Source organism: Nerophis lumbriciformis, linkage group LG11 (assembly GCF_033978685.3).
Source record: "Nerophis lumbriciformis linkage group LG11, RoL_Nlum_v2.1, whole genome shotgun sequence".
NCBI classification, from domain to species: domain Eukaryota; kingdom Metazoa; phylum Chordata; class Actinopteri; order Syngnathiformes; family Syngnathidae; genus Nerophis; species Nerophis lumbriciformis.
The window spans coordinates 24,387,414-24,414,904 of NC_084558.2; the positions used below are offsets into that span (position 1 = coordinate 24,387,414).

At 38.9% G+C, this 27,491-nt stretch overlaps 1 protein-coding gene across 2 annotated transcripts in view; it reads right to left on the bottom strand.

Annotated features, from left to right (window-relative positions):
* LOC133610609 (1-phosphatidylinositol 4,5-bisphosphate phosphodiesterase delta-3-A-like) overlaps window positions 1-27,491 on the bottom strand; it is a 54,637-nt gene that overhangs the window by 12,171 nt on the left and 14,975 nt on the right. For both annotated transcript variants that reach the window (XM_061967030.2, XM_061967031.2), the window contains 11 exons: window positions 25,995-26,106; window positions 21,255-21,483; window positions 18,389-18,518; window positions 18,083-18,308; window positions 17,743-17,944; window positions 5,358-5,502; window positions 4,843-4,995; window positions 4,531-4,671; window positions 4,289-4,442; window positions 1,513-1,629; window positions 1,207-1,385 (listed from right to left, as the gene is read on the bottom strand). In XM_061967030.2, coding sequence (XP_061823014.2) covers window positions 1,207-1,385; window positions 1,513-1,629; window positions 4,289-4,442; window positions 4,531-4,671; window positions 4,843-4,995; window positions 5,358-5,502; window positions 17,743-17,944; window positions 18,083-18,308; window positions 18,389-18,518; window positions 21,255-21,483; window positions 25,995-26,106 — 1,788 coding nt within the window. The remainder of the gene's footprint in view (window positions 1-1,206; window positions 1,386-1,512; window positions 1,630-4,288; window positions 4,443-4,530; window positions 4,672-4,842; window positions 4,996-5,357; window positions 5,503-17,742; window positions 17,945-18,082; window positions 18,309-18,388; window positions 18,519-21,254; window positions 21,484-25,994; window positions 26,107-27,491) is intronic.

A 27,491-nucleotide genomic window follows, 5' to 3' on the forward strand; every position in this document is an offset into this window, starting at 1 on the left:
TTTGCCAGAGACATATTAAAAAATAGAAAAAGTCCCTAAAATATATTTATTGGCATTTATCTGTGCAGGAAAAAATGACTACCTACATCATTCCTGATAATAAGATCATGCTACTTTTGTATTAAACAAAGGTTTTGCGTGTAGTTTAAATTAAGGTGCTTTCAAAGAAACTTTAAAGAGGCCTTATCTTTTAAACCTTATATTTTAGTCAAGTAAACATTCTATTAGAACATATCAAAACACGTATCTGTATGTCACCTTTTCTTGGTTTAACTTCTATCTTACAAACGGGATGGAGTGCGTCTCCCATAACAACATAACCTTGGAGTATTTTAAGGTAACGTGCAGAGTTCCAAAGGGTTTGGTTATTGGCCCTGCACTCTTCAGTATCTACATGCTGCCGCTAGGTGACAATATACGCAAATACAGTGTTAGCTTTCACTGTTATGCTGATGACACCCAACTCTACATGCCCCTAAAGCTGGCCAACACGCCAGATTGTAGTCACATGGAGACATGTCTTGATTAAATCAAACAATGGATGTCCGCTAACTTTTTGCACCTTAATGCTAAGAAAACGGAAATGTTGATTATCGGTCCTGCTAGACACCAGCATTTATTGAATAATACCCCGTCAACATTTGACAAGAAAACAATTACACAAAGCGACTCGGTAAAGAATCTGGGTATTATCTTCAACCCAACTCTCTCATTTGAGTCACACATTAAGAGTGTTACTAAAACAGCCTTCTTTCATCTTCGTAATATCGCAAAAATTTGTTCCATTTTGTCCACTAAAATATTACAGTTGGTACAAAATGCGGCTGCTAGAATTTTGACAAGAACATTTGACATCTATTTTTTTGGTTTTGCAAAATGCTTTAACCACGCCAAAACATTTCAAATATGTAATAAAAGCTAATTTTACCCTTAAACAACACAACTTGCAGTTTATGCTCTCAATCAATCCACAATTGACTGCAAAATACAATATACAGCAAAAATCAGTGCACTATTGCTTTGTCTTGGAGCCTGTTACGTAACTTTAATGCCAGTGCCATTTCTTGTCTTTTTACAAAGGCGCTGTCCAATTTACACAAATTATAAAAATCTATTAGAGCTTAAGAAATGTTTACTTTACTATGAATAATTTTCAATGTGTTTTCTGTAAAGTTGATTGTTGCATGATGTCGAGCACTGGCTTACCTTAAGAGTGAGCAGGACTGGTGCATGGCCAGGACCTCCACCAACATTCCCTGGGTTAAAAGTGGTGTTCATCCGGCACATGTAAGGGGGTTTCAGAATGTAACCACACTTGCCATTCTGCAGGAACTTTCCTTGGTTCAGATCCATAGGTTCCCCTGGCGTTTGAAAATTCAGAGCAACTAGAGAAAACAACACAAATCTGTTAAGATACTGAATCTGAATGCACTTGTTTTTTATTTTAGTGCCATACCTGGACAAAGGGAAGAAACAAACAACTTTGACAAGGCTCCTTTTGATGTAACTCACCAAACTGACAGCCTCCATTCCACATAGACTGAGGGTTGTAGTTGGAAGATTGTAACCGTTGCCCTGAAGGGTATGTTCTGGTAAGATGGCGGATATTGTGACGCACAAAATGAATCCCTGGAGAGAAAAAGAACAAAACAATAAGTAGTCCGGACAGATATGCTTAAGAAATACAACACAAAAATGTGTATCTTGCCACAGCACATGCAGAGACTTCAGGTTTTGCTTCTGTAACCAGTTACTAATATTTGGAAATGGGAAAGACATGTGTTCTTGTCTTACATAAGAATTGTGGATAATGGGCAAAATTCCAAAAAGGTGCAGTGGCACTTTAAGTAGTAAGATTCATATGTGTCTAGGTTTGTACCCGTTATGAGGTAACAATTCCATTAGTGACATATTTGCTTAACCTTTAAACCATAAACCCTGGGAAATGTTTTTATATACAATTTTGTGTGCATGTATACAAGGTACAGACAAGTTCAGTTAAAAAATATAAAGGGACTAACATCTTTACAGCAGATTCTTAAAAACACTAGAGTGTTATCATATAGACTAGCTTTTCGGCAGAAGAAAGTGAAAAACAGCAGCGCGCTCCGGTCATATAGACAGGATTATTTCTTTTACGGATTTAACGCTGACAAAACAAACAAAAATCAAATGCTGGTTGCTGATTGATACCGGTTATCAGGAATATAAAACATAAGAACAATAGTGAAGGGAGATGTCTGGCCCCATGGTCCTGAGCTTTTTGGAAATGTGGCCCTCAAACCAGTTTAGTTAAATATCCCCGCTCTATGTGGATGATCTTGGTGTTATCAATCGATCGAAAAAAATCAAAATATATTTTTATAGCCCTTAATCACAAGTGCCTAAAGGGCTTGACAAACCACAACGACATTCTGGGATCTTGTGTTTATTGATCATTCTTTACAATTACCATCATAACACAGACACGACCCAGCATCTGCCAGTATCGTAGTCCTGCGCTTTTAAAAGGTTAAACCTGAGGGATTTCCTGATCATGACTTAAATGAATTAAAGGGGTCATATGCAACGTTCCCTCTAAGGTGCGCGCCTGCGCAATTGCGCACTGCTCAAGCGTCCTCTGCGCACAGCAAATATATGCCGCGCACCAAATCAAATCCCATCTGAATTCTAAACAAAAATAAACACATTTATTCTGTATAATTTTGCAATTCAACTCTGAGTGACAGTGACAACAAGCGGCCTCTAACGGTGTTCGTCAACACCGTTCAATTATTGTAACGTCTATCGAGATGCTTCGAGGACAGGAATTATATCAATCACTTTATTGAGCAAAACTGTCTATTTTCGGTCATAACCACACCAAAAACGTGAGTAAAAAACTTCTATCTCGAAAAACTATTCATTTTCTGCCGTACAAATCAGGCCAAAACCAACTTGTCATCTGTCACCAACACGCATAGCACTAAGCCACTGGTGCGTTTATGGCCACACAAAAAGTCGGACAACTCAAACACCACACAAAGTTACACTATGACTCCTCAGTCATACGTGTGCTTATTCTACTGTCATTTATTAATAAGGTTAATTTATTGATATTAATCATGGAATGCTGTTACTAGAGAAAGTTACAGGAATGCACACTTCATCCTATGCTTACATTTCATTGTGCAACATGAGGATGTTTAAGGGGAACTAAATGTGATCTCTGAAAGGGTACAAATGATTTCCAAAGCAGGACCCCCACCCAGACATATTGTACAATACTAATCCATAGCTTATGGAGAACAAGATTTATTTTATTTTCATTACAAGTGGGCCACATCACTAATATTACAAAATAATCTCATGAAAATGACTCCTCTCATTTGAGTGTTATTATAAAAGATTGGTTTGAGACAGGTGTGCTGCTGGTATTGCCACGTGTGATGTTGCTCACATGTGCTCCACTGAATGCTCAGGGAGTTTTTGTGTTTGCTCAGACACATGAACAATTAGAGGGAACATTGGTCATATGATGTTTTATTTCCACATTTAAAACACTTCCTTGTGGTCTACATAACATGGCGGTTTTTTGATCAAAATAGCAACTTTCCAGCTGTCTCTTCAGGATGTACCAGTTTGTGGGTGGTCTTATTTACGTGCCTCCACTTCGACTTTGTCTTCTCACCACCAGACATGTCGTAGTTTTTAGCAAGTCTACTGACATCTAAGTTAGAACTATAAGTTACTTTGTATTTGAAATGGCAACAGCCCAGGATAAATGTGCATGTACGAGCCAGTCTGCCTCACAACAAGACTCGCGCAAAGATCTTTAGGTGAATCTTGACCATATGTTCAATCTTGGAAACAAACGCGACAATTTGCGCAAATTCTAAACGGCTCGTTTGGAAGAAGTAGGAAGGAAGGCAAGATTGTTTTATAAATATGTGTACCATACCACCATTGTTGGATTAACATTTTTTGGTGAATTATATTTATATAGCGCTTTTCTCTACTGACTCAAAGCACTTTACATAGTGAAACCCAATGTCTAAGTTACATTTAAACCCATGTGGGTGGCACTGGGAGCAAGTGGGTAAAGTGTCTTGTCAAAGGTCACAAAGGCAGTGACAAGAAGGGCGGAAACGGGGATCGAACCTGGAACCTTCAAGTTGCCACTCTACCAACCCAGATATACACCTGATGCAGATCCCAAATAAATATCAGTAGGTAAATGGTTTTGCACAAAAGGTCCCCTTTAAGTCCTCGTTGGATAAAACAATGAGCTACAAAGCAGATAAGATACCTGAGTTGCTGACATGCTTGAGGGCTTGATTTTCGGAGAATGAGGACATGTGGCTCGCTGGGGTTGAGGCAGCGTGTTGAAAGTTTTTAAAGTGTACACTATGGGTGTACACCACCAAGTCTGACAGGTCTCGACACACCTTAGTTGTCCCTGACTGAAGACACAAAAAAGGGCCAGCACATGGTTGTTTTCAAAATATTTTACAGGCATCAAAGACAGAAAAAAATGCTGATTTGTCAAACCTTCTTGCCATCTTTCTTTTTCCTAATGTTGCTTTCAGCTTGGCTGGTCTCATCCGAGGAACTGTCCTCTGATGAACTGGAGGAGCATTCCCCAACAGTCTTCTCTTTCTTCCCCTTCACCAGGATTTTACCTTTGAGATTCTGCACAGACAACAAAATATTACCCTGATCTATTTTAAATGCCCTTTTTCCATTTCATTTTTACAGTCTGTTCTATCTTTTCAACTACACATACTGAGTAATTTGAATATGAGTAACAATATGAGAGGTTTAGATAATGCTTTTCATCAAATATATTAAAATTTCCCCTACCTCTGGTGAAGGCAGCGTGTCGTAGTCAAGGTCACTAATGGGCTTGGTGAGCAATTTGTCCCCCAGAATGGTTCGCATGTGCTGAGCCATCACTGTTTGCTGCTCCACAGAGCAGTGGTTCTCCAGGGAGAGGATCAGAGGGTATGGTGATGCCTGGAGCATCGTTGTGTAAAGTGAGCCAACAGAAGATCAGTAAAAATAATTGCAAGCATTAATGGGCTACACGTTATCACAACTTCCATACCATATGAATTTAACTGTTTACTTATCATTAAATTAAATTGTATTCTTTTTATTCAATGTCTGGAAACATTATTTTAACCTGACTTGATTTGGACTACTTGCTTTTAGTGCAACAGCCCATCTTATAAATGTGACACAAACATCAGTTAAAGCATTCCAATTGATACATTTGTATGAAATCACATGTGTTTAAGTTTCAACTGACAAAAATATATTACAGTATTCAATGGCATGGAAACTTAGTACCAGAATGTTTATGCTGAGTCATTTACCTTAAAAGCATACTCATTGATCGTCTTAATGACTTCAGCAAAAGACACTTTTGAGGTGAGTGTGTATCCATGGTAGATGATTGGCTGTCCTTTATCTCCATCCCAACAGTCCAACTCCACACAGCGACAACCGTTGTTCAGGGCTCTGAAAAAACAGTCAATATTTAGTATGTATAAAAATCATTAGCGTAATACTTACAGCAAAAACCCTCAGTGCCTAATCTATGACACGCGCTGAATAACGTGTGCAAACTAAAATTGCGTGATAGTGTTCTAGTTGGTGATCTAGTAAGAATGTGTGCACAATTGATAAAAAGAGCAAAAGTGGAGCAGACTGCCCTATTTAATGAGGATTTTGCGTGTACTACCCATGGAGACTATTCCCTTGTATAGCTGGGTTGCAATCACGTGACCTCGAGGTACACCCGCGCACTTCCGGGTTCCAGGTGATGCATCGAGCCCTATTAGGCTATTATTTATATACCTGAATCAGTGCAGATTTGGTATTTTGAAAGGTTTAGAGGCAAATATACAAGTGATCATTAATAAAATTACACTCTTAAGAAAAATATACATTTCATCAGTAAGACGTTACTGATCACCTCAACCGCACTTCATTTGACACTCACGGTACTCAGAGAAGATTGGAGGCACATCATGTCTTTACATCTGAGGGGTCCACAAATTAAACATTAATCGGTGAAAGACAAAGTTGAACTTATTTGTGCATCCGTAAGTACCATATTTGATTGACATAACGAGTGCCGTGCTGCTGTGTTAGTCACAGTATCAAAAAAAAGGATAAGTATGTTTGCAGTTGATTTCCTGCAACAAATATTAGTCGCATCTACAATTCATGTTGCAGTTGTTTTGACGGTGTGAAGTTGATATGTTGTCTCATTATTTAGCTGTAAATGTCCCTGTTGTTCAGCAATGTTTGCTAGCAATATCAAGATTTAGTATATGCTGTTGAGCCTATGGAAGATTTATTCATCTACTTTATTTTTACTATCAAGAATATTTTTTTGATGCTAAGGAATATCATCAAAGACGGTATAACGTGGTCATCTGTGTTGACTGAAGCACTTGGCTTTCCTGCACAAGAACAACTAAGCTTTTAGTTTTTTGTTATAAAAATCGACAACGAAAACACGGTGGATTGGACCAACAATCACCATATTTATTACTAGGACAGTACTTAACATGACATTAGTTCATTTGTAAAAGCAGGTCTTTGTAGATATAGTCAGACATAGCAACCACAAAATAATACAAACTAATGCCATCTCTTGTCCTTTCTTTACATTTAGTTTTGCTCTCAAACACTACTAATATAGTAGATAATAAACTGGATTGCATCAAAGAATGTTTCTCAAACAAATTAAATTTTACAAAGTGATCGCTGCAGACACGAGCATGGTCCGATTGTATTCCACAAGATGATGAAAGTGATATTTTTAAGAGCCATTTCCTTCGACGCGCTTTCTTTTTTCCCCTGACTTTATTTCCTTTATGAACCACTTCTTTGTGAAGCTCTTTCCTATCTCACTATTTGCATTAAAACAAATCCATCCATTGTCATGTCCTTCATAATGATTGTGAATGATAGGAAAAATTCCTTAAAAAGTGCAGTTCCCCTTTAAAGCTTAGGGGGAAATTAAATTGTGCTGCTAGGCCACGTGACCCTCTGCTGGACTTGGACTTTCTCAGGAACTCTGTACGTCCCACAGCTTCCAGCTTTGGCTTCATTATAGACAATGGTTTTAGGTTAGACAAACAAATGAACACCAAAGATCACATTTTTTTAATCTTTTAAACAATTTGAACAGGTCATGCACGCTTTTATCACATCTTGCCTGGACTACTGTAATGCACTTTACATTGGAATAAGTCCCAATACACTGTCACGCTTACAGTTAGTCCAGAAGTCTGCGAGGAGCACATCACCCAATTCTCGTTTTCCTGCATTGGCTTCCTTTTCCTTTTAGAATTCAGAACACCACTTCCATTACAAAAAAAGCCCAGCAATGCCTGTATTTTCTGTGGAAGCTGCCGAAAGCCCACCTCCCCTCCTCCATACTGACAGACAACCTTCAACAGAGGGACTATTGAGAGCATCCTCAGCAGTGCCATCACAGCATGGTTTGGGAACTGCACTGCTGCAGACCAGAAGGCCCTGCAGCGGATTGTGAAGACATCCGAGAAGATCACTGGGGCCTCTCTTCCCTCCCTCTCAGACATCTACACCACACACTGCGTGCACAAAGACACGATTATTGTTAAGAACAAAACACACCCGTCTAATGTGCTCTCTCCCTCACCTTACTCATCCTCGTTGTGGCTTGTGCAGCCCTTTGAGACACTCGTGATTTAGGGCTATATAAGTAAACTTTGATTGATGATTGATACTTCACATATCCAGAATGAGCAAGAGCTTCTTCCCCCAAGCAGTCAGACAATGATCAATACTTGATGCAAAATACTTAATGCAAAATGCCAAATGTAGTATTTTTCACACTGTACTAGTATGCACTATTGCACTTTTTCTTTACTATTCAGCTGCTAATTTATATATTCTCCACCTCATTGTGACATAACTTTTATTCAGTCATGCAACAATACAAGTCTTATAATGCCATCATGTCTTGTTAACAGTAGTCTGTCCTGTGGCGTCATACTTGCCAACCTTGAGACCTCCGATTTCGGGAGGTGGGGGGCAGGGGCGTGGTTGGGGGCATGGCTAAGAGGGGAGGAGTATATTTACAGCTAGAATTCACCAAGTCAAGTATTTCATATATATATACAGTATATATATATATATATATATATATATATATATATATATATATATATATATATATATATACAGTATATATATATATATATATATATATATATATATATATATATATATATATATATATATATATATATATATATATATATAAATGATAAATGGGTTGTACTTGTATAGCGCTTTTCTACCTTCAAGGTACTCAAAGCGCTTTGACACTACTTCCACATTTACCCATTCACACACACATTCACACACTGATGGAGGGAGCTGCCATGCAAGGCGCTAACCAGCACCCATCAGGAGCAAGGGTGAAGTGTCTTGCTCAGGACACAACGGACATGACGAGGTTGGCACTAGGTGGGGATTGAACCTGGGACCCTCGGGTCGCGCACGGCCACTCTTCCACTGCGCCACGCCGTCCCCTATATACATACTGTATATATATATGTATATATATAATAAAATAAATATATATATATATATATATATATATATGTCTTAATAAGGTTATCCAAAAAATAGTGCTCGATACCGTAGTAGAGCGCAATATATGTATGTGTGGGAAAAAAAATCACAAGACTATTTCATCTCTACAGGCCTGTTTCATGAGGGGGGGTACCCTCAATCATCAGGAGATTTTAATGGGAGCATTCGCATACCATGGTTTATATAGGGCACAGAGTGGGTGGGTACAGGCTGGCGTAGGGGCGTGGTGATTGGCTCATGTGTTACCTAGGAGGTGTTTCCGTCTATGGCGGCATGCTGTAACAATTTCGCTGCGCTTGTTGAGGGATGACAGGTCTGGACGGTAAATAATAAACAGTTTCTCTTTTAAGCATAGGTTGCATCTTTTATTACCACTATTGTAAGGTGTGCTGGATGCAAGGATTTGCCATGTTATTGAATATTCAACATTATTGTCTTTGAGGTCCCAAATGTGTTTGCTGAGTTCTGTGGTATTTCGCAGGTTTTTGTTCCTGAAAGAAGCCTTGTGATTGTTCCATCTGGTTTTGAATTCTCCCTCGGTTAATCCTACATATGTGTCGGATGTGTTAATGTCCTTGCGTATTACCTTAGATTGGTAGACAACTGATGTTTGTAAGCACCCCCCGTTGAGAAGGCAATCAGGTTTCTTTCGGCAGTTACAGCTTTTGTTGGTTTTGGAGTCGCTCTGTCTGGGGGCCGACGGCTCATTTGCAATTGTTTTGTTGTGGTTTGAGATGATTTGTCGTATATTGTTCATGCAGCTGTAGCTCAATTTAATGTTGTTCTTGTTGAATACTTTTCTTAGGGTGTTGTCTTTGGGAAAGTGTTTGTCAATCAGATTGAGGAATTTGTGTCCAATGTTAGTTGAGACGTTTTTGCTGTATGGGGGGTTGTACCAGATGATGTCGTTCCGTTTTCTGTTCTTTTTTGGCTGGTTTCCTGGCGTGGGTTCATAGGTGAGGGTGAAATTGTATTCGCTTTCATCAAGGGCTTTTTGGTACGGGGGGGGTTGCTTGGTCAAATTCAGCTTTGCTAGATGACAGCATCGATAGCCTTTTATTGATTCCGGTAGGTATTCTTTTCGTGGTGGTTGGTGGGTGGTTGCTGTCATGGTGCACGTATTGGAGTGTTGTGTTGGGTTTCGTGAATGGTTGGTAGCTGTTATTTCTCAGGTTGAAAGTGACGTCAAGGAAGTTGACGGTTTGCTTGTTGGCTTCAATCGTGATCCGTAGGCCGTTCTCTTTGAAAATTTGGCATATGCGCTTCTTGGTATTCTCGCTGCTCCTTGGCGAGGCGCGACACACTGCCAGTCCGTCATCACGGTAAATACCAAGCTTCAGATTGAGGCTAGCGAGCTGGGAGAGGAGGAAACTCCCAACGAGTTCACATGTTTCTGCTCCGTCAAAACTTCCCATAGTGACGTAAAATGTTGCATTGTTCTTTTTTTGCCATGGTGTACTGTTGTGGATGAGAATGGAGTTTTTTGCGTGGATGATGATGTTTCTTTCGTTGCCTGTGATTGAGTCATAGTCTGAGGCGAAGTCTAGTGCTTGAGTCAGTAGGTCTTGCGTGATGGAAGGGTAAAATTCCTCGATATCAAAGGAGATAAAGTTGTGCTGTTGTTTGTCTTGGATGTTGTTGAACCATTTGATTACTGCTGCTGTATTTCTCCATTGGTTGAGTGGTGTTTTGTCCTTGATTTTTGTGTTGACTCTGTCCAGGATTATTTTGCTGATTTTTCCTATTTCAGATTTAGTTGGGTTTATTAGTCGGCATGTTGGGTTATTTGCGAAGTTGGGTTTGTGGTCCTTCAATGTGATGAAGGCTTCCTTGTTGGCTGTGGCGTCCACCCTGTCCTCAATGTCCAGTTCAGCCGCGATCCTTTTATTTTCCAGGTGGATGTTCTGTAAGGTGTTGGGTTGCGCTTTTTTGTATGATTTGGTGATGCTTCTGTCCAGTAAGGTGTGGTGTTCTGGTATGTCCATTCTGTAGAAGTTTGTGGTTTTATCGGCAGCTATGATGAGGTTGTTTACTTTCTTGATGCGCTCTTTGTCATTTTTCAGCTTGGTGAGGAGTGGGTTGCGGATTGGCTTGAATTTGACTGATTGTATAATTTTGAGCATGTCGTTCTCAAAATCATTTAGTTCCTCAACTGTGGGTGGGTTCTTGGTAGATTTGAATCCGTAAGTTTTCTTTTGCGTTCCTTTTGTTTCAGGGTGGAGGAAAAAATGTGCTTTCCACCGCATCCTTCTTAGGAAGTGTTCCGTCTTTTCTATGAGCCTTAGCTTGTAGTCATTCTGCGCGGGTATGGGAATGTTCTTCGTGGAGTAGTCGATGTTGAATTTTTCCATTTCTGATCATCGTACAGTGCTCAACAAATGTCAATTTGGAGCGGACAGAGTCAACACAAAAATCAAGGACAAAACACCACTCAACCAATGGAGAAATACAGCAGCAGTAATCAAATGGTTCAACAACATCCAAGACAAACAACAGCACAACTTTATCTCCTTTGATATCGAGGAATTTTACCCTTCCATCACGCAAGACCTACTGACTCAAGCACTAGACTTCGCCTCAGACTACGACTCAATCACAGGCAACGAAAGAAACATCATCATCCACGCAAAAAACTCCATTCTCATCCACAACAGTACACCATGGCAAAAAAAGAACAATGCAACATTTGACGTCACTATGGGAAGTTTTGACGGAGCAGAAACGTGTGAACTCGTTGGGAGTTTCCTCCTCTCCCAGCTCGCTAGCCTCAATCTGAAGCTTGGTATTTACCGTGATGACGGACTGGCAGTGTGTCGCGCCTCGCCAAGGAGCAGCGAGAATACCAAGAAGCGCATATGCCAAATTTTCAAAGAGAACGGCCTACGGATCACGATTGAAGCCAACAAGCAAACCGTCAACTTCCTTGACGTCACTTTCAACCTGAGAAATAACAGCTACCAACCATTCACGAAACCCAACACAACACTCCAATACGTGCACCATGACAGCAACCACCCACCCACCACCACGAAAAGAATACCTACCGGAATCAATAAAAGGCTATCGATGCTGTCATCTAGCAAAGCTGAATTTGACCAAGCAACCCCCCCGTACCAAAAAGCCCTTGATGAAAGCGGATACAATTTCACCCTCACCTATGAACCCACGCCAGGAAACCAGCCAAAAAAGAACAGAAAACGAAACGACATCATCTGGTACAACCCCCCATACAGCAAAAACGTCTCAACTAACATTGGACACAAATTCCTCAATCTGATTGACAAACACTTTCCCAAAGACAACACCCTAAGAAAAGTATTCAACAAGAACAACATTAAATTGAGCTACAGCTGCATGAACAATATACGACAAATCATCTCAAACCACAACAAAACAATTGCAAAGGAGCCGTCGGCCCCCAGACAGAGCGACTCCAAAACCAACAAAGGCTGTAACTGTCGAAAGAAACCTGATTGCCCTCTCAACGGGGGGTGCTTACAAACATCAGTTGTCTACCAATCTAAGGTAATACGCAAGGACATTAACACATCCGACACATATGTAGGATTAACCGAAGGAGAATTCAAAACCAGATGGAACAATCACAAGGCTTCTTTCAGGAACAAAAACTTGCGAAATACCACAGAACTCAGCAAACACATTTGGGACCTCAAAGACAATAATGTTGAATATTCAATAACATGGCAAATCCTTGCATCCAGCACACCTTACAATAGTGGTAATAAAAGATGCAACCTATGCTTGAAAGAGAAACTGTTTATTATTTACCGTCCAGACCTGTCATCCCTCAACAAGCGCAGCGAAATTGTTACAGCATGCCGCCATAGACGGAAACACCTCCTAGGTAACACATGAGCCAATCACCACGCCCCTACGCCAGCCTGTACCCACCCACTCTGTGCCCTATATAAACCATGGTATGCGAATGCTCCCATTAAAATCTCCTGATGATTGAGGGTACCCCCCCTCATGAAACAGGCCTGTAGAGATGAAATAGTCTTGTGATTTTTTTTCCCACACATACATATATATATATATATATATATATATATATATATATATATATATATATATATATATATATATATATATATATATATATATATCTATCAAGAGGGACAGAGACAGCGCACAGTGCATGTGGATCACATGTTACCATGGCGAGAAAACATGGAGAGACTGCCAGTTATCTAGTCCCCACCAGTTGCAGAAAATGTGCCATCAGTACAACTGGACAGTGCTGTTTCGGTTCCATCACCAGGACCATCAGTGAGTCAGACACAAACTAGTCTCATCATTGATCCAGATTCAAGGGCTGCTGAGTTGCCATCATCAGAACCCAGATCACCCACAACAAAAACCCCACCAGTGATCCGCAGGTACCCAGAAAGGTTTCGAGTACCACCAAAAAAACAGAATCTCTGAAGACAGTATAACAATCTGTGTTAAAGATATACAAATACTGTTTGTATAATAAGCATGTTATTGTTTACAAATGAGGGTTAAGAGTTCAGTACTAAAAAAAAAAAGAATGTGGCTTAAGTACAGTTTTTTAATTGAGCTGCTGCATTTTTTGGTTGGGTTGTTTATTTCTTTTGAGTAACTTCTACAATTCTAAAAGGGGAGGAATTTAATAGAGTGATCTATGTTTGTCTGTTGCCATCTCCTGGTGAATGTTGGTTATAGCGTACTGGGGTTACTTTTTGGTTGGCCAACGATTTACGTGGTGTTTCGCACCTGACGTCAAGTGTGTGAGTCTGTTCTGAAGTCTACAGTAAAGAGACTACTTCATCCCCTCGCCTGTTTATTGCCTCCAACTCAATATATTACAACAACATTGCTCCATGCAGACCCTCCAGGTCCGCCTGAATTTCGGGAGATTTTCGGGAGAAAATTTGTCCCGGGAGGTTTTCGGGAGAGGCGCTGAATTTCAGGAGTCTCCCGGAAAATCCGGGAGGGTTGGCAAGTATGTGTGGTGTTGCACTTTATGAATAATCTTTTTTTGTGTTGTATTTCTGTGCACCACTTGATCCGTGGTGAAACATTGTTTTGTTTTACTTTATAAACTGTATATTGACCTCATCCAAATATATGCTTTTTTTCTACAATTAAAATACTTCCTTGTGGTCTACATAACATGTAATGGTAGTTTCTTTGGTCAGAATTTTGCACAGATTATGTTTTATAGACTGCAATGGCTTCCTTTTCCTTTTAGAATTCAGAACACCGCTCCTATTACAGAGAAAGCCCAGCAGTCAGGATAGAAGTGTTCATACCCCTACTCAACATAAATGGTCAATGCGGAAACCCTAAATATTCTTCAACTTGGTTGAAACGTTGTCTTTAATAATTTCTTGTCTAACCTAACAACCTCCATAAAGGCCTTTCAAAAAAAAAAACATTGAATTTTTTCCATAATAAGATGTGCCAACCTAATGTGCATGTAGGAGCCAGTCTGCCCCACAACAATGGAATAGAGAAAAAGAAGGAACTTATCGACTACAATGTTCAATCAATCAATCAATCTTTATTTATATAGCCCTAAATCACAAGTGTCTCAAAGGGCTGCACGAGCCACAACGACATCCTCGGTACAAAGCCCACATAAGGGCAAGGAAAAACTCACCCCAGTGGGACGTCGATGTGAATGACTATGAGAAACCTTGGAGAGGACCGCATATGTGGGTAACCCCCCCCCTCTAGGGGAGACCAAAAGCAATGGATGTCGAGTGGGTCTGACATAATATTGTGAGAGTCCAGTCCATAGTGGATCCAACATAATAGTAAGAGTCCAGTCCATAGTGGGGCCAGCAGGACACCATCCCGAGCGGAGACGGGTCAGCAACGCAGAGATGTTCCCAGCCGATGCACAAGCGAGCGGTCCACCCCGGGTCCCGACTCTGGACAGCCAGCACTTCATCCATGGCCACCGGACCTGTGCCTCCCCCCCCTCAAGGAAAAGGGGAGCAGAGGAGAAAAGAAAAGAAACGGCAGATCAACTGGTCTAACAGGGGGGCTACTTAAAGGCTAGAGTATACAAATGAGTTTTAAGATGGGACTTAAATGCTTCTACTGAGGTAGCATCTCTAATTGTTACCGGGAGGGCATTCCACAGTACTGGAGCCCGAATAGAAAACGCTCTATAGCCCGCAGACTTTTTTTGGGCTCTGGGAATCACTAATAAGCCGGAGTTCTTTGAACGCAAATTTCTTGCCGGGACATATGGTACAATGCAATCGACAAGATAGGACGGAGCTAGACCGTGTAGTATTTTATACGTAAGTAGTAAAACCTTAAAGTCACATCTTAAGTGCACAGGAAGCTAGTGCAGGTGAGCCAGTATAGGCGTAATATGATCAAACTTTCTTGTTCTTGTCAAAAGTCTAGCAGCCGCATTTTGTACCAATTGTAGTCTTTTAATGCTAGACATAGGGAGACCCGAAAATAATACATTACAGTAGTCGAGACGAGACGTAACGAACGCATGAATAATGATCTCAGCGTCGCTAGTGGATAAAATAGAACGAATTTTAGCGATATTGCGGAGATGAAAGAAGGCCGTTTTAGTAACACTCTTAATGTGTGACTCAAAGGAGAGAGTTGGGTCGAAGATAATACCCAGATTCTTTACTGATTCGCCTTGTGTAATTGTTTGGTTGTCAAATGTTAAGGTGGTATTATTAAATAAATGTCGATGTTTAGCAGGACCGATAATCAGCATTTCCGTTTTCTTGGCGTTGAGTTGCAAGAAGTTAGCGGACATCCATTGTTTAATTTCATTAAGACACGCCTCCAGCTGACTACAATCCGGCGTGTTGGTCAGCTTTAGGGGCATGTAGAGTTGGGTGTCATCAGCATAACAATGAAAGCTAACACCGTATTTGCGTATGATGTCGCCTAGCGGCAGCATGTAAATACTAAAAAGTACAGGGCCAAGAACCAAACCCTGAGGAACTCCGCACGTTACCTTAACATAGTCCGAGGTCACATTATTATGGGAGACGCATTGCATCCTGTCAGTAAGATAAGAGTTAAACCACGACAAAGCTAAGTCTGACATACCAATACGTGTTTTGATACGCTCTAATAAAATATTATGATCGACGGTATCGAAAGCAGCGCTAAGATCAAGAAGCAGCAACATAGATGACGCATCAGAATCCATCGTTAGCAGTAGATCATTAGTCATTTTTGCGAGGGCTGTCTCCGTAGAGTGATTTGCCCTGAAACCGGATTGAAAAGGTTCACAGAGATTGTTAGACACTAAGTGTTCATTTAGCTGCTGTGCGACAATTTTTTCGAGGATTTTCGAAATAAAGGGAAGGTGGGACACCGGTCGGTAGTTTACCATGAGGTCAGGATCAAGGTTAGGTCTTTTGAGCAGAGGATGAATAACCGCTTTCTTGAATGCTAGGGGAACAGTGCCAGAGGTAATACAATGGGGGACACGCGCAAAAATATACCATGTATGGTGATATCCGCTGACATCACCAATTGGAAAAATGTCACAAGTTTGAGCAAATTCTACAAGACTAATTTGGAGGAAGTATGAAAGAAGGCAATATTGTTTTATAAATATCTACACCATGCCTCCATGATTTGATTTAAAATTTCCAGGACTTGTTTAAATCCCAAATACACAAAAACAAGTACCAATTGGTAAGAAAAGTTGGTCTCCTTGCATTAAACTATGGAATGTTCTTCCCCCTCATGTCGGAATGGCCCCCACTGTTGAATGTTTTAAGTCTGGCCTTAAAACCCACTTTTATTTTTTAGCTTTTTTAAATTGGCTTCAGTCTTTTATTGTTTTATTGTATTCTATTGATTTGTTTTGACTTATTTTTGTCACACCGCGGTGAGGGATGTCTTGTCTTGGTTTTTTCTGTCTTGTGATGTGCATGTTTTAGTTTGAAAAGTAACTCTCCTCTCGTTTCAGGTCACTTGCCCTTCCTTTTGTGTCATCAGTCTGACGTCATCCCGATTCCCTAATTGTTTCCACCTGTTCCCTATTACCCTCATGTGTCTTATAAGCCCACTCCTTCCTTTGTTCTGTGCCAGATTGTTTCGTTTATTCGTACTCTCTAGTATCCATGCCCATGTCCAAGCCTTGTCTTGCCTTGCCTCGTCTTGTGCTTATGTTCTTTGATTCTGAATCCCTTCGTTGCTATTTTGAGTTTTCCTTTCTTCCTCCTCAGCAGAGTGATTTTTTGTTATTTAGTTTATTCAGCCGAAGTGGTACGTTTCAGTTATTTTTCATTCTTTCCTCACATTTTTGAGTGACAATTTTTGTTAATACTTTATTAGATTAGATAGTATAGAATTTTTCATAGTTGTTGTTTCTTCCTCCTGTTGGAGCGTTTTTTGTTTATACATTTTATAGCATATATTAATCATAGTTCGTCTTTGCTTTTGTGTTTTCCTCCGTTCGGAGCGAATTTTGGTTGTTCCTATTTTTTGGAACCTTTTTTGCCGGTTAGTTATTGGATAAATAGATATTGTAATCCTTGACTTTGGAGGTGAAAAGGAAGCTGTCAAAATAAAAGCCTGTCTAAGTTCCCTACTCTGCATCTGAGTCCTATCCTTTTACCAAGCCGTGACAATTTTGGTGTTTCTATTTTTTTATTGATTGTATTTTATCTATTGAATTGAAATTAATAGCTTTATTTGATTAAGACAATGCATATTGATCAACATATGAGCAACACATCACAGTAAATATGTCAGAAGGAGCTACAATAGCTAAATTTCATCCGTTGTCCTAAGGCAGGCACCATAAAAACAGACACACTTTTACAGACAATATCTTACGTACAATAAAATATGACTTACAATAAGTATTGACAATAAAACAATCAACATAAAATTGCTATTGTTATTTAAAGGCTTTGAACTAAAATTACTTTATAATACTTTTTAATGTGAAGCAATCTGGAAACAGTTTGTTACAAGTGCTAATGGCAAAGACAACCAACCAATGTGGCGGAATCTGGTTTTAGGCAAACTGTTGCTGTTGCAACACTTCTAAAATATCTAAAAGTTATGACAATGACTTAAAATAGATGAATCCCTTTTCTTACTTACCGGATATATGGCTCGACGCCACTCTCTCCAGTCAGCTGGTCTCCAGACAAGTAGGTGTTGTGAGAAGAGGAGATGAAATAATGTGATAGGGGCTGATTCATATTTTGATAAACCCAAGCATGTTCCGCCTCAAATACTGAATTTTCTTTGGACAGCATATACATGGTGAACCCATTAGGTGTCATAAACTGGTTCTTCTGAGCTGTGTAGGGGAAAAGGCAAATCAATATAGGACTAGGGAATTCCTGTCAATGAAATATACAGTAAATGTAATTTGTGGTTTTCATGTACTTTTATAACACATACTGAACATGAAATACGACAACATGATGCAACATACCCCATTCATTGAGTTCATATGTGTGGATCAGGCTTTGGGCATGTGTCTTTGAAGCATCTTCCCCTTGATCTTTTAGAAAATCTCTCAGATCTGCGGTTGAAAGGACACATCTATTGGCGGAATAGCGCCGAAACACAGCATCCAGCTCAGGCCTCCGCAACAACTCTTTGCAAAAAATCTCTATTTCTCCATGGTCAAGTCGATTGTCAGCTGAACGATCACATTTCTGTCATGACACACAAACAATGCAGTACATATCAAGTCAAATGAGGTTTTACACAGTAGTTACAATGTTATGTTGAATACCTCGAAGAGTTCACGAGCATACTGTTCACTCAAGTCAATGTTGATCATCTGTAGCAATGACTGCACTTCATCATAGCTCATTTTATCATCATGATTCACATCAGCCTGACTCAGGTAACCAAGAATCCAGGTAACGCACATGGTTAAGGAAGTCACACTACAGAACTTGTATATATGCAGTTTCAACATAAAAAAAAAAGTTTGTATAAAGTATTTACATTAATATATATGTATGTATATAATATAAATATAAATATATATATATATATATATATATATATATATATATATATATATATATATATATATATACACACATATATGTATGTGTGTGTGTGTGGTGTGTGTATATATATATATATATATATATATATATATATATACACATATATGTATGTGTGTGTGTGTGGTGTGTGTATATATATATATATATATATATATATATATATATATATATATATATATATATATATATATATATATTAATACACGCTCCCGTGGCCCTGGAAAAATGATATGCGCCATGGCCACTGTGATGTCCCGATGGACACGTCTCTTTTCCTCTGCACGATTTTCATGTTATTAAGCCTTCTTTGACCAGTGGTGGGTGTAATTCTGTCTTGTATGAACCCACACGCAGCACAGTGCTAGACAACACAAAGCATCACCGGGCCAAGCAGGAGTAAATCCAGCGCACGCAGTAGCCTGTAATTCGGATGTGCCACAAGTCCGACTCCTTAAAGCCCAGTGCACAGAATGAAGAAGTCGAAAGAGCTAAGCTAAGACAATACATTCTCAACATATAATATGTAACACACTGTTCATATTTATCAATACAATGCAGTTTTCTCTAACACACTGGACCACACTAGTTTAACATGTCCTCTATATTTTTTTAAGTGACAAAAAGAAGATGATATGCCTGACTGCAAATGTACTTTGTGTAGGACATTGAGTGTGCTGTACATCACCATGCGGTAGATCGTCCTTTCTCAGTATACAATCTTTGGTCCTGCACAGTCCGCTACAACTCTACACAACGTAACGCAAATAAGTTTTTACTTAAACCATTATTCTATCCGAAATGTGCTGTCAACATAACATTAACATACTGACGTCACTAATGTTGGTTTCACCTGAATGAAATCGATGTGAAACGCTGTCGGTATAATACCGTTGTCATCTCAGTCAGGTGCTGCCGTACCCTAAACGCAGATCCCGCGCTGTACGTAGGGCTTTGCTGTCCGTGGGACGGCATGTGGCCCTGTTTTGTGTGAAGAAGCGCATGCCAAATGTGAATTATTGAATGACAAGGCGCTTCCTATGAAATTTTACCAACCATATTCCTGGCCAGGTCATGCTCCATTACTGATTACAATATGAAGACAGGTTTTCTCTTTGAACCTCCTGTTCGTCTCGTGGCATGCATCACTAGTATTTGAAATTCAAAGCACAAGGTCTTGGGTCAGAGAGGAAATGTTAAGTTTTTAAACCTATGTTTTAATGATGGTAAAATAGTTTAATACGCTAAACTTCAGCATAGTAATTAAAAAAGGGGATTGTTCATTGTGTTGATTAAGGTATTATTATTCATTATGGTGCTGGGATGCATCATGATTTCAGCCTTTCAAAGCTTCTCTTGGACCACCAATTTTTTACCTCGTTATTTGTCAAATTCTGGTTACAGTAAATAATATAAAGCCCCAAAAACTCTGTAAAATAAAAAAAGTTCCATGTATTTATTTGAAATGAATGCATATTAAAAATGTAATCATCCCTAACCTTTAAGATATATTTATAATGACCATAGACTTAAAATCATTGTTTTATTTCATGGCCTTCCTGCCCTGACAATTGGCCTTTGTGCCCTCAAAAGGTTAGCTAGGCCAAGTGGCCAAATTAATTTACATATACATATATATATATATATAAGTGGTAGAAAATGGATGGATGGATGGATATATATATAAATATATATATATATATATATATATATATATTAACTCCGCTGAAGAGCAGGGAAAGGCTTGCAGGGATGAAATAGCCTATATATATATATATATATATATATCTATATGTGTGTGTGTGTTAATTAGTGAAGTGAATTATATTTACATAGCGCTTTTCTCTAGCGACTCAAAGCGCTTTACACAGTGAAACCCATTATCTACATCTTTAAGCAACATTTAAACCAGTGTGGGTGGCACTGGGACCAGGTGGTTAAGTGTCTTGCTCTATCAAGTGAGCCAAGCCGCCCACATATATATACATTAATGCTGTCAAATCAGATGAATCGCACTTATTAGTTTGGATTAATCGTGTCTAATCACAGTAAATTATTTGCTTACAGACCCTAATATTTTGACAAAAATGTAATTTTATTGTCAGAATGTCATACACAAACATTGTTAAAATATTTCACTTGAAAGTGTGTGTTTTTTTCCTCAAAACCCGGTAACAGTTTTATCTAAGGTCCTGTCTGGGTTTATTTTGATGCAAAATTCGCAAGCGAGCACACAAGTCGGAGTCTCCTCTCTAATCTTTGCACTGACATATGCAATGACCTAATTCTGGTAACGCTCAAAATAAATTGCGTGATTACTCTGGAACTTTATGTTATTAATGCGATAATTTTCTGTTAACAATCACAAGAGATACCTTGTTATTTTTATAACAATATATACAGTATATAAATATATATATATATATATATATATATATGTACAGTATATGGGCGAGGTCTGGGTTCCATCTGTTTGAGCTGCTTTCCCCACCACCTGACCTCAGGTAGGTGGAAGATATAGTGATGGATACTTCAATCAGGCATTTTGCAGATATCAAATATCCTAAAATAAGCAAAGGATATTGATCAAGTTTCTCCTTCTGGCTCATGTTCTCACTCCTTTCCTTTAGTGTTCGAATGCCTTGGGCCCAGTGAAGAGCCTCCTTCTGGTTCTGGCAGAGAAGATCCAAGTTCCTTCGGGAGCCTTTGAAGACCACCGTCAAACATCGGTTTTCAGGTATTGCACGGAGCATCCGTTGTAATGTCTCTGAATGACAGCCCTCTCGTACACACTCCACCTCAGAGATAGAAACTGTAGTTGTATGAGGGAGACATAAATCATTTAAGTGGTTTGTCCAATTTATCATTGGAACTATTAGTGATTATTGATTCAGGACATTGTTGAAGAGGTTCATTGCATATGCACAACAATATCTGAAACACAAAAAACAACAGTGGAATTATAGACCTATATCGACTTTAAGCCTGTCATGACTGTTGGCATCTTATACAGTGGAACAATGTTAACAACTATGTCGACCAACTCATTAAACCCAGTTTGTTCTTATTTATTAAAATAATTACAATAATTACAATAAAAGCATAATAGTAATATCCTGGATTCTGTCACGACTAACAAGATGCACCAATTTTATTTTTTAGATTGACATGAGTTCGACTACTGGAAAAAATAAGTACAAAGGCTTCATTTGCATTCTAGTCAAGACATACAACAAGATTACCACAGTTGTTTGATGGAGTATAAATATCAAAATACAAATATGCACAAATAGGGATGGGTATTGTGGCCAACTTCCTGAATAGAGTCAATTTTATGGTTCTAACTCGATTAATCACGATTTAATTCCATCTGAACTTAAAGGGGCCATTAGTGGTTTAACAGATTGCAATTGCTTTAGAATTGTCTATATTTTAACTTTAACTTTTACAGTTACCAAATTCATGTCATTAAAATTTCACAGGCCCGAATAAAATGATTGGTGTTTACAGCGGTCTACACACTTATGAGGGGCCGTTAACGACATTATTCAGAATTACCTCTTACATACACTACTGAAATGCTCTCACATAAACAACTGAAATGTTGTAATGTTGAAATGTGAAATGTTACACACACTACTGAAATGCTATTTCAGTAGTGTGTATACGTGTGTTTCAGTAGGGTGAATGAGAGTTTTTCAGTAGTGTGTTTGAGAGTGTTTCAGTAGTGTGTGTGAGAGAAAAACATTTCAGTTGTTTATGTGAGAGTATTTGTGTAGTGTGTATAAGAGTGTTTCAGTAGCGTGTATGAGAGTGTTTCAGTAGTGTGTGTGAGAGAAAAACATTTCAGTTGTTTATGTGAGAGCATTTCAGTAGTGTATGTAAGAGGTAATTCTGAACAATGTCCCTAACGGCCCCTCATACATCTTGTCTCGTCCACACGTATGCTCAGGGAGCGCGTGCACACATACAAAAGCAATCCAAGATAAGCAACGAACAATTTGCAGTCATGTTGTTGTTTTGATAGAATATAGGCCTACATTCAATTATAGCTAATGCTAGCTATCAAATGACTATTATAAGCTAACAACTCCTAAAGCTAATGCGTGTGCACGTGTTATGTACGTACGTAGTAACATCACTATGTCCTAGAAGCCATAACAGTAATGTTATGTAACGCTTTACTATACCTGGAATGATACTCAAAGTGCGGCATATACTTTGTAAAATAGTTTAAAAAGTTAACACCCTCGAGGCATCTGTGTATATGTCAGGTCTTAACTGATGACAATGTCTCCACTCCACCATAAACACCACATTTTAAGTTTAATTTTGAAATAAGAATTGCAAGTGACATTTTTATAATATATGTTTTGATACTAATGAACTTAGTTCATAATTCAATAACAATTTGCTACAGAGAACAGTGTGAGAGAAAAACAGTATGTTGATTCTACAATATGTCTGCATACAGTGCCCTCCAAAAGTATTGGAACAGTGAGTCCAATTTGTTTAATTTTGTTGTAGACTGAAAACATTTGGGTTTGACATCAAAAGATGAAAATGGGACAAGAGATCAACATTTCAGCTTTTATTTCCAGGTATTTACATCTGGATCTGATACACAACTTAGAAGATAGCACATTTTGTTTGAAACTACCCATTTTTCATCAGAGCTAAAGTATTGGAACATGTGACTGGCAGGTGTGTTTTGTTGCCCAGGTGTCTCCCAATTACATTGATTATTCAAACAATAAATAGCACTGAATTTCTGAGCTCAGTTTCAGATTGGGTAGGATAGGTTTTGCCTGTGCAGACTGCATTTAGAGGTGGAACCAACATGAAAAAGAGAGAGCCGTCTATGGGTGAAAAAGAGGCAATTGTGAATGTGAGAGAAGATGGTCAATCAATCAGAGCCATTGCACAAACATTGGCCATAGCCAGTACAACCATTTGGAATGTCCTGAAGAAGAAAGAAACCACTGGTGTACTAAGCAACAGACGTCGAACAGGTAGACCAAGGAAAACATCAGGAGTTGATGACAGAAACATTGTGAGAGCTATAAAGAAAGACCCTAAAACAACCGTTAGTGACATCAGCAACAACCTCCGGAGGGCAGAAGTGAAGGTATCCCAATCTACTGTTGGCAGAAGACTTCATGAACAGAAGTACAGAGGCTACACCAGAAGATGCAAACCGCTCATTAGCAAGAAGAATAGGAAGGCCAGGCTGGAATTTGCCAAAAGGTACAGAGATGAGCCTCAAAAATTCTGGGAAAATTTTTTATGGACTGATGAGACAAAGATTAACTTCTTCCAAAGTGATGGAAAGGCGAAAGTTTGGAGAAAGAAAGGATCTGCTCATGATCCCAAACATACAAGCTCATCTGTGAAACACGGCGGAGGTAATGTCATGGCTTGGGCTGCATGGCTTCTTCTGGGACGTCATCTTCTTTGATGATGTAACACATGATGGCAGCAGCAAAATGAACTCAGAAGTCTACAGAAACATTTTGTCTGCTACTTTAAAGAAAGATGCAACCAAACTGATTGGGAGATTAGATATGTAATCCTCCATGTTAAAAGTCCAGGCGAGAGGAAAAAAATAAACAATCGCTAACTGTTGCTGCTTGTTGTCACTTCTTCTGCAGCCGAGTAGTCGCAAAAATGATCTCTGGGATCACTAGCGCCCTCTACCACCATGAGGCGGGATTACTGCGAGCCTCAGCCAGTGCGTCTTCGCAGCCGTTTTATGATTGCTCAGCACAAGAAATACGTTACACACACACAGTTGTTGACAAAATACATTGTACATTATATACCTCAGCTAACTATAATATATATAATAGTATAATATAATTCATATAGCAATACGGTCTCACTGCACAGCAGGCCAGCAGTTAGCCGAGTCATTGGTGAGGCTCAACTGGCTGCTGATCACCGCAAGTCTCTTCTCAGTATTAGAACGGCAAATGTGAAAATTCAGCGATTTTGAATAAAAATTATCTAAAACTGGTGAAGTTAAATGGAAAATAACTTCATAGTATAATCACTGGATACATATAACAATTTAATTTTTTTTTTTTCTTTTCACATTTTTTTTCTTTCCATGATGGCCTCACCTGCCTCCCCTGACTGCACGTCACTGGTACGTACATAGTGTACTTTATTATAAGAGGGTGAAAATATACTGAGTAAAATACATTGGAAGGTTAGCGCAATGAGCACCTTTAATCTTGGACTATGAAGACGAAAACTATAGTTTGTTAAAGCCGGTCACCAAGAAAAACTAAATAAATTCCAACAATTAAAATACTCAGAATATTTACTAGTTTGCAATCATTTTGGACCTGCTGTCAGTTTTTGCATACAATACCAGCATGACTCCTGTTCCCCACTCAAAGACCTATTGGACAACCATATGCTTCTAACTTCGGAAGGGCTATGATCTGTTCCAGCATAATTGTGTGCCAGAGCACTGCCCTGAACTAAAATACATCAAACACCTTTGGAATGAACTAAAACAGAAATCTGATCTGTAAAAAGGAATGGTCGCTCTCCAATCAGTGATGTCTGACCCCCCAAATGTTCTGTTGAATAAATGTCATTAATACACACCAACATCTTGAAGAAATCCTTCAAAGTAATAGTTATGTTCAAGCGTCAAAGAGAGTAACAATAATGTTGAACAGGTTTTGTGCCAATTAAAGGCCTCCTAGTGGTCTCGTGGGTCCCAGCTTGCAGTTCAGCTGTTGGATAACTATACAGCACTAAACCACGGGTTACAAGGCCCTATAATCTAAACATTTGCATAACTGCTGGATCAGCTGCTATCCAAGAATCTAAATACAACTAACTGAGCCTATAATAAAGGCCCTGCTGTTTCCTCTCCTATAGTCAGGGAGCATGGGCGAAGTTGTGTTCATACAGTACATGCCCTTACTGAGGACTAAGTACCCGTTATAGTTATCCAAAATAGACAGCATTTTCGTTAGTGTTTATCCTTTGAACCAAGCGAGAGCACTCCCCTGACAGTAGAAGAACTCTGAAACAGCTCTTCAGCTGTCATACCATGGGCCTCACATTGTATGTTACATTCATATTCTGGGGTGCATTTTCCCATTTAGATCTTTGCGTGAGCTAATACTGATAGTTGGTGATACAGTTGGTTGAGACAGAAGGTCCCAATTAGCCTTTTAATAACTGTAGAATAAAAAAAAAACAGTTTGCTGACTCTGTCATACTAGTTCATTGTAATGACAGAGGTTATCAATAAAAGAAATCAAGAACAAAACATTATAGACAAATATAGCAAACACTTACAAGATTGTTGCTCCCTGGCTCGACGGAAGATTTTGAAGGACTCACACCAGATTGTAACACCATCGTCCAGGAGCTTCAGCGTTCGCGGCTTTTGCCAGCGTCCTGATCGGACCTTTGCACAGGAAAGACGAATCAATGTGTTTTATTACAACCAACTACTTCTTATATTATTATTATTAAAATTATTATATTTATCAAGATGACCGCGCTGTAGTGGCTGCTGGTTTCAGACGATTTGTGCTCTTGTCAGGGGCACTATGTCTGAAGTACATGGGGGCTTTAGCCCCCAGAAGGTTCCTGTGATGCGAAGCGCGCGAGGCAAAAATGTTTGCACTTGCAAGATCTTTTCGCTCACAACTTTTTGGCACTCTATTAGAATTACACAACAAACACTGAATACATCTAAATGGTTGAAAGTGTAAGTGTAAGAAAGCTTCAGTCATCTTTAGTAAGGATGAGATGGCCCAAAGATATAAGGACAGTGTTGTTGCATGGAAAAGCTAGCAGGCGACTTGCAAAGAGGGAAACGTTGCACAGATGATAGCAGTGTATACCTTGCACAGCACTACACTGCAAAAAGTCAGTGTTCAAAAACAAGAAAAAAAATACAAAAATTAGGGGTATTTTACTTGAACTAAGCAAAATTATCTGCCAATAGAACAAGAAAATTCGGCTTGTCAAGACTTTCCAAAACAAGTAAAATTAGCTAACAAAAATACCTTAAAATAAGTATATTCTCACTAATAACAAGTGCACTTTTCTTGGTAGAAAAAAAAATTAGACCTTTTTGCTCAATATGCTGAAAAATATTCTTAATTAAGTAAATGCTAGTGCCATTATCTTGACATAATGATATGTGCTCGGCATCATGATTTTTTTTTTCATGCTTGAAGTAATAAATTATTACTTTAAAAAAGTAGTTTTATACTTGTGAGTGTTGATGACACAGCTTTGCAACAGTTAATATTCTAGTCTCAAGCATGTTTTACTCAATATAGGTCATCAAATCTCAGCAACAAGCTGTAATATCTTACTGCGATCATTTCGGACCAAAACCCTTAAAACAAGTAAAACACTCTAACATAAAATCTGCTTAGTGAGAAGAATTATCTTATCAGACAGAAAATAAGCAAATATCACCCTTATTTGAGATATTTTATCTTACTTAGATTTCAGTTTTTGCAGTGTACAGAGTTGACCTTTCCGCTGGAAAAAAACTTTCTTGCCTGGAAAACAGGGGCTGGATGTTCACCCAAAGATATGTTGTCTGTGCACAACCTCTTTGATTCAGATTTTTTTACACTTGCACATTTCTTTTGTTTACAAATTGTTGTTCCTGTATTAGAATTACACAGCAAACACTGAAAAAATGGAAATGGTTGACAAGCAATTAGTTTCCTGTTATCATTGTAATGGTAATTTAAGGCATTTAGACCACAGGTGTCAAATTCAAAGCCCACGGGCTCCACCTTGCCAGTAGGGATAGGTGATATGGAC